This window comes from Ostrinia furnacalis, unplaced genomic scaffold (genome assembly GCF_004193835.3).
Source record: "Ostrinia furnacalis isolate ACB-3 unplaced genomic scaffold, ASM419383v2 OfSCF2101, whole genome shotgun sequence".
Lineage (NCBI taxonomy): Eukaryota > Metazoa > Arthropoda > Insecta > Lepidoptera > Crambidae > Ostrinia > Ostrinia furnacalis.
The window spans coordinates 22,829-35,348 of record NW_021132340.1 but is presented as its reverse complement, the minus strand read 5'-3'; the positions used below and the strand labels follow the sequence as shown (position 1 = coordinate 35,348).

At 37.2% G+C, this 12,520-nt stretch overlaps 1 protein-coding gene across 1 annotated transcript in view; it reads right to left on the bottom strand.

Moving 5' to 3' along the window:
- The window catches only part of svp (COUP transcription factor 2), a gene marked incomplete at its 5' end in the record, with an annotated part of 89,422 nt that overhangs the window by 64,353 nt on the left and 12,549 nt on the right, over positions 1-12,520 (bottom strand). The window contains one exon of the mRNA XM_028307120.1: positions 9,612-9,761. Coding sequence (XP_028162921.1) covers positions 9,612-9,761 — 150 coding nt within the window. The remainder of the gene's footprint in view (positions 1-9,611; positions 9,762-12,520) is intronic.

Genomic DNA, 12,520 nt, shown 5'->3' with positions numbered 1-12,520 from the left:
TAATATTTTGGAAGCAAAGGTTTATTATTTTAAATACCTACTGTATTTAACAACAAATTGACTATTTAGAATCAAAATAATTACTTGCTTTTATTGAAAGAAAATCATTAAGTATCAACAACTCAGCTTTAACAAAACCCAAAGGTTGTTAATTCTACAAGAATTTTCAACAAACAATGTTTCAAAATCTAAATTATTCGTTGATAGAGCCGTTGTCAAAATACAAAGATAAATGAAATAAGTATTCGAATGAGATTAAGGCCTAATGATGAAGCCAACAAAAACATAAATAACCGCCCATAAATTGAACCATTAACGAAGACAACCTGCATCCATCTGTTAGAGGAGATCCATAAGATAGGGTAGATACGTCCTCGTAGATTTAAATTCCATACGACTTCATTTACCGTTTCCCTATTTATTTTAGTTGTTAGCCATCTCGTTACGGGTAGTGATGACGAATGTATTTGTCGATGGTTAGTTTTTTTTATCCACAACGAGGAAGCTCTTGGCCTGTATCTCACCCGATGGTAAGTGATGATCAGGCCGAAGGTGGAAGCGAGCTTCACCCGGTATCCTCAACGACAGAGGAACTGGCTATCTTACCTCTAACTGCCAAAACACAACAATGCTGTTAACGTTGTTGTTATGGCGACAGACTTAGGTAAGATGGTGGTAGCTAGCCAGGCGGACTTGGAACAACCAAACCGAACAGAAAATTCTGCCCCCACTGGGAATCGAACCGGTGACCTCTGCGTCTGAAGCAGGTGGTCTAACCACTAGCCCACAGAGGCGGTTTCGGAATAAGCACGTTTTTATAAAACGGTGTTATGGAATAAATTGAGCCTGAACTATTTCTTTGGAAGCAGGAGGTACATCTTTAATTTAGTAGATAATCTCTCGTATAATTTATTCACTGAGTATAAAAAATAGTAGAGGTAGGCAGGTAGCACATTCAATATTGTCGTTTACATAAAGTGATTAATTGCATTGAATTGCAATTTAGAACGGAATTCACTGTAGGTAATAATTTCTGCGAGCTGTGGTTCTACGAATAAAGTCTCTAGGTACCTACCTATTCATAATTTTCTAATTTAAATATGTCATATTTTTCTTAACTATTTCTTTTCAGCTATCGATAGCCAATATATCGACTGCCAGCATTATTTACGTCGATAATCCGTTATTGATGTCAGCCATTTTTCAAAGCACAGCACGCGCCTATACCTATGTCGCTGCTAACGACAAATGCTTCACCTTTTGTTGGCTAACGGTTATGTTTTGATATCATTAGAAAATTTTCGAGCACACGTCAGAGAGAAATATTGTCCCTAATATACTGATTAGACATCCAATAGAAAGCGTTGTTTCGAAACGCGAGAAAACTGACGAATGAGGGGCTTGATTGGACGCGAGATTACTCGATTGTGATATATTGGGAGTTGAAGATGTTTAAAAAGTTTGTCGTGATAATGAAAACAAAAAATGTCGAACGATTTATGAAATAGAGGCGATAAATTAGATATTTAAAAAGCTGGAGGTAAATATTTGTACGAAAGGCATGAATGCATATTTTATTGGATTAAGTTTATGTTATCAAGTTATTTGGCGCCATGGTTCTGTTTAGTTTGGAGGATGATGACGAATTTTCATTTATGATTATTGTAAACTATTAATGAAATGACCAAAGGGCTAGAAACCTGAAAGGCAATTTTCAAGCATGTATCTAAATGAAGAACAATACTGGACGCAATTAAAGTTTCAAGTGTTGAAGTCTTAAGTGCTGGAAGCAATCGAATGCAAATAACAGTAAAAGCGTCATAAAAGCCATCAAAGTTGGGATGTTTTAGCCGCCCACCGCGCCTCCACAGGTGGGCACATCTAAATTAACAGTACCCTACACGGAAGACATCAAGACCGTACCGGATAATATAATTACTTATCGTAAAGATAAAAATTCCTCGGAAATATGCTAAAGATTGTATAATAAAGTGATCGGCACGTGCCGAGAATTAAGCGCATACCTGCAACCCCATTAGTCGGAATCGGTTTTAGTAATTATGGACTTATTAAACGCCGTCGAAGATTTATGTCGAGCTCGGAAACAGGTAAGGCCATTGCGTTCTCGACGGAGATAAGAAGAAGCAATAAACATTCTATAGTACTATCAACGCAATGCACCTTATGGCCTCTACCATCAAAAATTACAGCAATTTATAAACAATAACAAAATTAATAGAAACGTTAACACAAATCTGAAACTTAAAACCTTTCGCAGCGTAAATCCTGCATCTAAAACAATATAAACTCACGATAAAGGCATCGTACAAAGAGTCACTGACCATAACAACGTAAGAGAAACGAAGCCTTGCGATAATCATAACACGCTTGCAGATATGTGATTAGCTGCGGGGTCACGAAACGGTCGGCGTTAGACAGAGAAGAGACCTAGCCTCCTTTTCGTTCCTCCTAGAGCCAGGTATCGCCGTCTCGCTCGCCCGAACGACCGCAGGGCACCTAAACCGCTATACTAAACTGTGACCTCACGAAATTCTCCCGGCACGATACTGGCTATGATTCACGTAATGACGGGCCTTACGGACAACCTGACGTGCAGATACGAATGCCAGATGAATCCCAAGTGACAACGCGGAAAGAGTTGCCATCAGATTACGATCGCTATCATCACTCTTATTAAGCTATCACAAACATTAGCATACAAAATTAATATTTACATTTAAACATCCAAATTTTGCATAACGACGTTAATTTCTTTAGCGGAAACATTAACTTGTCAACTCGGTATAATAACATGTTTTGGCATCAAAGGTGACCCTAATTGTCTTCACACTTTTCTCGAATGTTATTCTGGTTCTGATAGTGATTGGTTCAATAATCTCGGTTTCTCGTCATTAAAACCATGATCTTAAAACATAAAGTGAAATTATATGAGGTACGGATATAATATAGCGTGGTATCGTACAGAGGGCACGACCAGAACTGGTTCCCTGCGACTACTAACGTAGTAACCAATATACATACAAAACGTGCATTACTCTTGGGTATTCAAGATTATAGTACGGCATTAGGCCAACCGACTGTGAGAAAATTTCACCTGCAGGAAATTCTATCATAAATAGTTTTAGTGTTGGCCGTGAATGCGAGCGTAAATCGAGACTTGCGGACGAACCACTTATTAGTGATGAATAGGAAATTGTCATTGTAAATGACACTAAGGTTTCTGGTTATACTAAGAAATCTCATAAGTTGTGAGATATTAGCAAAGGCAGGGATTTAGAAGTTGCTTAGAAAATCATAGATGAAGATGACCTACGATAAGCTACAAGATAATAAAACTAGGATAACAATCTCAACAGGTGTTTCGATAAAATCTGCCAATATTAGCATTTCTCAACATATTTTCATAAAAAACGTGATTTAACACTCAATTTGTACACACATAGTTTCTATCATCGTATATGTATAATCCAAATCAAATTAAAGAACCAACGACGTGATATTTCATTACCCAGCATCACACGTCGTAAAGGAATTAGCGTCGGAGTGTGAGCTGGCCGCTGATAAATCACCTGTATAGTTCGTTAGCGTGCGCCTGCGCACTGGGGGTCCCGCAAGTGGGACGCATTCACCCAACCCCCTGTTGGTGGGTATTTTGACGTGCTATGTAATGTCACGTCCACGTGATGAATTGTTGGATTTCTACACATAAACACTTGCGCCGATGGTATTAGAATTTTCAAAATATTAAAAAAAAATGGGAATTCGTCGTTGATTGAGTTTGGCGTGGCCTGATATGTATTAGTTGTGATGAGACTAAATTCATTTGAGTATACGAAGAATGACATAATATTTATTGGTGAAGTAACAATAGAAATTAGAAAATATAAGTCGAAAAACAAAACCCTTTTGCAATACAATTTGATAAACATCCTTCCAGTAAATCTCTGATCCAGTTTAGTTTGCAGTCTAAGGTACCCGAGACGTGCTTTCATTAATTTTATGTATCTTAATTTTTAGAACTTAATGTGCATCCTCTAAAATTCTCTAAATATTATATTGAAATATGAAAAGCTTATAAATGTTCATATTAACTTATCATAGAATTTTTGTTATTGTAGTCATTGGCGCCATTCAAATGTGGCTGACATTGTAAATATGACCCAAACAAGTTTTGGAAACGATAATTATATTATAACACTCCTAATTTATTAAACGACGATTCGATCGGATGCTTTAGGTATTAGCGATGAATCACGTCTAATGTAAATTTATGCAAAAATTTTAATAAGCCCATAACAAGGCTTTTGTTGATGACATTAGAAATGAACTTATGGAAGATATTCCACATACCAAAGCCAAAACACGCGAGTAACAGGTTCTGTTCAAGCACGCTATTCTGATCTTTATTACTATGGACATAGATTAGATTTGCATTAACCGAGCATTAAGCTAAGCGATATGGCGATTTCACATATTTGGTCGTAGACGGTTTTTTCAACAGAGCACGAGATGAAGGCGTCAGTCAAATTTTAAAAAGTTAATTATCGAATACTTTTACCATCGGTCGAGTGTTCGAGTCCAGGCGATACATCATCCCCGCGAGAGAATATAAATCACCAGGTGATTGATAGTAGTGTATATCTCACGCTCGTTCGCTAGCTTCTTTTTTAATCCGACACAAATGATTTTACACTTTGATTCCTTTTTGTGACGGTGTTTCGGATTCGGTTTACGAGCTTCATTTGAGGCCGTAAAGTTTATCTGCTACATTAATTTGCCGGTAACCAGCTACTCTACATATTTTGTTATCATTGAGAATAATGAAGACCTTTCAAGGAATTCAAAGGCAGCGGTATTGTTACAAAATTCAGCAATACAAAGGGCTTGATGAGATCTTCCATCACAATGTGAAATCCAATATTATCCGCCATTAGCTATTCAGCGTGAAGCTAATATTTATAGTGGAAACCTATCGGGTTTCTAACAACTATTGAGCCGACCCGTCCCGCACTGGAGCAGTACCTGGCCTGCCGGGTGCCTTTCCACGGCAGATTAGCAACATTCCCCATTGTGGCGGCCATTCACATGCAAATGCTCCGACAAAACGTGCGGAAATATAATTAGCTTACCATCGGCAGGTCCGAAGGGTCGCCACCTTGACCATGCAAAATCGAAACCGGTCTATGTTGTCTTCGATTTTAATTAATGTTTTCGTCCGGGCGTTAACTCCTGACCGATGTCCGAGGGTCTCCAGCCCGTAGGTTTCGCGAGCCACCTCGTGGGAACGGATCGGCACGGCTCCGATACTATCTTTATGTCGGCCGCGGCTAGTAAGCCTCAGTTTTCCCAGAAACCACCATTAACTGTGGCCCTGGAGCGTCGTACGAAACATGTCACAGTTATTATGCTCACTAGAAATGATAATATCTTTGGGCTGTGACGCGGCAGACAAAGTGGCTATCTGCGCAGGACCGACTTCTCGTACTGATTGTTGACACGATTAAGTCATTAATTTAATCTCGGTGACTCTGGAAATGAGGAATGTGCTGATCTCCCTGATAATTAAAACAGTGTTTTCTGACCACATGGTGGACACGCAAAAGCGTTAAATTTCTCACGGTAGCGATGCCTGTTTGCGAAACTAGACTGGTCTAATCCAAACAAACCCATACGGTCAGTTGGTCAACAATGACCACACCTGGTTCGCCGCGCAAATTGACACCCTCCTCAAAGCGAATCGTCTATCCTTTTGACGTGTTCTTTGTCGGCTAAAGGCGCGTTCGGGGCGTTTACTCTTTAAAAATAATAACTGAAGCAAACATCGCATAATTTGCAGCCCCTGGGAACTTGGATGACGCTTTTGACAAGTCTTGTGGGCTACACAATGAAAGCGCATTTTGTATGGTTACAAGACTGCAAGAATTTACACTCGGATTAAAGTCATGTAAGGCAAAGACAGTTATGCTCTATGACAAGGAAGGGTGTTATTCAAAATTACGGTTCATGAAATTGCATGGTCAAAATGACAAATTAGTCAATAACGGTTTCTGACATTAGAATATTTTCGAAGCAATCGCTTTGAATAATTATGATTTCCGATTATTTGAAATTTCGTTTCTACAAAATCAACGCAATATAATACATATTCGCCAACGATTTTTCCATCCTCATTGTAAACATTTTCCCTCACAATGAGGTTTCATTAAAATTCACCCGAGGGGTGGTATCGAGACCGATGGCGGAATCTTTCTAAATGACCGGTATAGCACAAAAACTTATTAAGATATCTCAAACAAAGCGTCATGATTGATGCGGCTCAAACAAAGAAGGCTATTGTTCACTTGACGGGTGAACCCGGGGCTTTTGTTTAGTATACTTTTACATGTAATTATTTAATAAACCGGTTTCGGCGATTCTAATTAATCAATCGGTATGTGAGCTTTGTTTTGCATATGCGAATGTGGACAGCGAGGGGTTGTTTGGACTCGTATTTTAATTTAATAGTAACTACGCGTTTTTCTGTTTTGTATCATTATGAGAATTTGGACAATAGGTAAATATTGATGAAACAGTATAAATGAATAAAGCAATTTATTATGAGTCTAAAACTTAAATTATGTGCTGGTAAGTAGGTAACTTTATGATTAATTGTTAGATCAAATGCAGCATTATGAGATCTACAAAAACAGTATTGTTCTCAAAGTCAGCATTTCGGGTGTGACACAAAAGAATATTGACCAATGTCCGAAACATATCTGTGTCAGATCAAATTCCGAGATCAAAATTGGGTAGCTCGCACACCTCAATGGGTCCTTTCAACCGCTAAAACGTTTTAGAAACTACCGACTATTCACAAAACAAAAGAAGAAAAAACTTTTACAAAAGACGCGTCGACGGATCTAATCTTGACCAGATCTACAAGTTTGATATCTAAGGCGATTATGCTGTGACAAAGGAGGCACACTCTTCTCTCTTTCTATTAACAGTTAATCTCGGATAAAAAATGCTGTATGGACCCTAGAGTTTGCACCTTTCTTTTGTTTGTTGACAGCAAACAAATCGTTTGTTGGGCAAAATACGGGGTCGAGAAGACCTAATGGGGTGCTTAAGGGTTGAATTGAGAGCAGCGGGTTACGTGTCCTTTCCGGCCGTGGCCTTTGCATATCTGCCGGGAACTACAAAGGAAAGGGACAATGCTAATGATGCTATTGCAAAGGTGTGATGCGTCAACCATAGAGTGAGTTTTTTGGCACCGCCGATTTTTTGCGGGATGATAATGAAAATAGCGACCTCGGCAGCATTTCATTGCTTTTTATTTTGGTTATGCAAATTGTCTAATATATCTTACAGCTCCTGGTAAATTTTTGATTAATCTCAGATACTATAAAATAAATAAGTAAATTACCTATAACTTGCTTTTGACATTGACTTAGAACCACTTATTACAAGCTCTAGTAATCTGATATGATTTATTTGATCAATTAAAAAAAGATGAAACTTACTTATGCAATTTTAAAGCAAAAGATTCTCAAACTCTGAAATTTCAAACATTACCTACTTGCCCAAAATATAGGGGTCATTCAAGGCACCATACTGGGTCCACTTTTATACAATCAGCGGGACTGATATGAACGCAACCTGTGCCCTCATGAAGGTTCCTTTATGGCGGAGGAAACCACCTCCGTTGTGTTATCTTTTATACTGCTTAATGAATACAAGGGTCGGACTTTTGGGAATAAAGCAAATGCTTAACTGCTTAGTTAAAAGTTCAACAGTGATTATTGCTTTTTTATCATTTGAAAATGTTTGTGGTCTTGCAAAGGTGCTCCGTTTTTGTTTTTTAGAATCTTTTAGTTTATAAAACTAGATTAAAATTTGTAGTCAGAGATACTATGCACATAATTTTACCTTGCATGATTTAGTGGACCTACGTAACGCCTGTCACAACATTATAGTACTTTATATTATAACACTTTGAAAGCCAAACGCGTCGCCTTCCAGGCTCAAGGTCTACGGTAGTTAGAGAAGCCTTGACCAATGCAGTAAAGCGGCTATTTACGTATTACTTTAAAATGCTCTAAAACAAAGTCATAGTGCCATTACTCATTAAATCGTTGGAACTTAGCCTACAATTAACCGTGGTGGGATGGCGCAATCTGTTATTTTTTATTATCAGAACAATTTAATGATGCCAAGCAAAAATATTAACAGATTGATGTCTGTGTTTTAAAGATTACGTTAAATTACTAAAGCCCAATTTGACAATAATTGATTAATTTAATTAAGATCAAAATACCGACCCAGGATTTTTGTTCATTAATATTGCTTTTCATATTAGAGAATATAGATTTAAATCAAGCATGACCATTTCGAGCTATAGATATTTAAAACTATGCAGCATGAATTAAGTTCTTTCAAGACAGTTATTAATATTTCCTTTTGGACACTAAATTGGCATATTATAATAAAAAATCCAACGTCAAATAAATATAAAACATGGTAAATAGTAAATGATTGGTAAATTTCCCGCGTAAAATTCCATTGATTGATTTGCAAGCATATTATTCAGAAAATAAATTACTTTTTATATGAAAATCTCTGTCTGGCTTCACTGTTTTAGTAAGAATTATCCTATCTCTTACATTTATACTAGGAACTAATTTCACTGTTATATTATCGACAACTAACTCGTCCAATCGCTCACGAGGTCACTACAAATCCGTCGTCATCGAACCATCAATCACAGCTGTCTCTAAAACAATAACCGTCTATATTAATTCTTCCATAATAATAACCTATTACTGTTCATAACTTTATATTATCATTGATAGTCAACAGTTACTTAGAGTTGCCCTTGGGCAGTTGTCTGCCTAATGACTCGTCAAGATTAATGGTCTCACTAATTACACTTGTGACAATCAATGTATCTTAAAGCGAGCTTTTTGTATCGGTAGGCACTTATTAATACGTAGGTCAACCCATTGATGAGCCCTCAACGTAATTGGTTATGTAACTTTGAAGGTTTAGTCAGATTCCTTTGGTTTTAGCTAGATTGTAGTTCCAGATCATAATACATTGACGTATCTATTAAATTCGTTATTATTTAATAGAGGTATTAAACTGATGATTAATTCCTTAGCGTTGATGACGATCCTGATTAATGTGAATTTTTAATGACCGATCCTAATTATGTAACGTTTTAGAATCATAACTTGTATTTCCAAGCTAAATGTTGAAATTTTGGTCACCAAAATGTTACATTTGAATTCTGGATTGCATTAAAACGTGCTAAAATTTGTGCTATTTCCTAAAAGCAATTAAAGTTACTGAAAGTTAGATTAACGTTCCTTACGGCCATAATATTAAACTTATATTACATAGTACTTACAGAGTAGCGCAAAGTACCGGTGGACAAAAAAGAAAACTTTAATAACACGGGTTTACTTTCAAATGTCTCAATATAGGCATGGACTGTATTATTTCCAGTTAGTACTCGTACAAGCTCTTTGTTAGTAAAATTTTCTTCATCGATCCAATTTTTCAACAATTTTAGAGCATTTGGAAGTTAAAGTTTTAGGCAGTGGACTCACCTTCTCTCCTCATGCCCATTTTGAGACATTTCCTGAGTCGGCAGTACTGGCACTGGTTCCTGTGGTGCTGGTCAATGGGGCAGTTCCTGTTTCCTCTGCAGGAGTACGTCAGGTTTCTTCTGACGGACCTCTTGAAAAAGGATTTGCAACCTGTTGAAGACATATTGGATTTGAAAATCATTGATGAGCTCTTGTGAGCATTAAACATAATAATGCAAAGATCAAGAATTTGTAAAATTGCATGAGATTGTACCTCATAGATCGATTATAATGAGAGAGCCTAATACAGATGTTCCGAACATAGCTCCCGCAGATTTAGTAGCATTAATTAATGAAGTGTTTACTAATATTTACTCGGCAAACGAAATAATTTAGAAATACTTTATGGGCGGTAGTAATCAGTCGTTAGTCAAGCGTGTTAATACGTTTAATGCCATTAACATAATCCCATTTATCATTGGCTACTCGATACGGATAATTTGACAATTCGTATGGAAGCATACGATCGAATCGTATCTTTGGAACAGTTAAAATACCAACTTAACGATCTATAGACAGTTAAAACCACTCTCATGAATATATAATTCGTTTACATTAGAATAAGAAACAATTTGCCTTAAACAACAGGTTTTCCATATCACCGTAAGGCTTATCTTATTAAATTTAAAGCCCATAATCGCGTGTGGAAAATTTCGCAGAAAGCCAGCTTAATCTAAGAATTCGATTTTCATTACAAAAATTATAGTATCGAAGTCGCTGTAAATTATAAAAAGCGGCATAAAAACGTGATCATTTATGGAGTATTGTCACACTTAAAAGGTATTATTAGTTTTGGATAATGTATTGGTATTTTGGGTTGTTTAAAGTGGGCTGATTATACAGTAGGTAGAGTTAAAGCAGTGGGAGGTGTTTTGAATACAATATCATCATCGGAGAGTAAGATATGGGTGATTTGGTTGTTATAATTTAAATATTCAAATGGTTGATCGCTCGGACAGCTCGTCAGTGGAGCTTGCGTGTTTGTGTGCCATTAGTCGCGAAGGCAAATATGTGGATTCCGTAGCAAATTGAACAAGGTTAAATGTAGTTCAACATTTAACGTTGGAAGCTTTTGAAAATAAAATGCTGTGCTTGTTAATCAATTATTACTGCTGTTTACATCAATGACATCGTTTTATTTTCGCGTGTGGCGCTTTTGGTATTTTATTTACATTTCTGTGCAAATAAAGAACACAAATTCAGTGTAACGAGGCTAATAAAATTTACATGCTCAACGAAATATTTTTGGGAAACTACCGAACGTTAACGTACTTGTGTACCGTTCAAATAGCCGTCATGTAAGACTCGTGTAATGGTCTTAGATGTAAACTTCAGCTAGGGTCACCATCTGTCGGAATTCGTCAAAATTCTGTTTACCTGGTTTTAAAATTTATTTTTGTGACTGAGATGGAACAATTTTGTGCACGCTAACTAAAACCTTGTCTTCGTGTTTATTATTGTATTTTTGGCTAAAATGTCCGTTGTTTTGTCCAGATTTTAGTCAGGATTTAAATTCCAAGATGGTAGCCCTGTAGCGTGTTTTGGGCAACAAAGCGCATATTTCCCCGTCCGCCACATTCTTGATACCGTTAGGGTCACGTCGAGATAAGCTGTAAGGCAGGGTACATACGGTGGATATGCAGTGATAGGTGGATGCTATGATCTTACAGCAAAACGCAGGTCTTCGCGCCGCTTTAGAAGAGAGTTATTAAAGAATTTAAAGAGCGCAAGGCAATAAAGTCTGACATCATTCAAACGTAATCAGAAACCATTTTTGCGTGAAAACAGCTCCTTAGTGAAGATATAATCCTAAAGGTTTTTAGAATAGTTTTGGAGCTTTAACTGTGTTAAGTTACTTAAGATTCATTTAAAGTGCCGTATCAGAAATACCTAGAGACGTTAAAAAAATAAAAATAAACTAATTAAAGGTCAAATATTTAGTCTGACAGATTTCTCATCATGGTAAGGTAATTGATCATCGAGACATTTGTGACTTGTGGAAACTTTCTGGAAAAACCGGCGTTTTTAAAAACGCCCCATCAATGATTTCCCACCAAAACCGCCTCCAATTACCGCTATCGTTGAGAAAATCGAGTCTTGCAAATTGTGTTTCACAGATGATAACACAGCGCGGTGATCCTATCAACAAAATAGTTGAAGCAGAAGGCCCAGTCAATACAAATGCCCCAAATAGTCCTGGTTAGAAAAAACAATACCAAAATTGGTAGTCTGAAAGTTTATGGTGGCTTAAGACCTGCATATTATGTATTATTTTTATCCACAACGAGGGATTAAGCTCTTGTGCAGGACACACCTGATGGAAAGTGATAGATGAAACCTTCATTCAGAATTCTCAAGCAAGGGAGGAATTGGCTATCTTACCTCTAACTGCCGGACAACATTAATGCTATTAACATTGTTGTTATGGTGACAGTATTAGGTAAAATGATGGTAGCTAGCCAAGCGGCCAAAATGAGCAGAAAATGTTGCCCACACTAGGAATCGTGGTCTTACCACTAGATTAAAGCGGGGGTTGGCTTACGCCCGTATTCACAAACATTACTATGAGGTCTCACAGTGCGCGTGGACGCACAGGGTGATACATGAACAAGTCACAGAGCATCGTTTGTGAATACAGGCGAAAGTCTTATCATGTTAGTACGGATGACTCGAGTGGGTCTACTGCGTATCAGTTAGTAATGTTAGGTAAGAGAAAATCCAACAATGGCTAAAAGATTATCCGTTACGAACAAACATTAATTTCATAATCTTTTTTGTATCTGAAAGCTGCTGAAAATATGGGAAGTTATGTTGGAAAGCCTCTATAAATATTAGTTTTCAATCTATAGGTGGTGTACACGCACGCACCT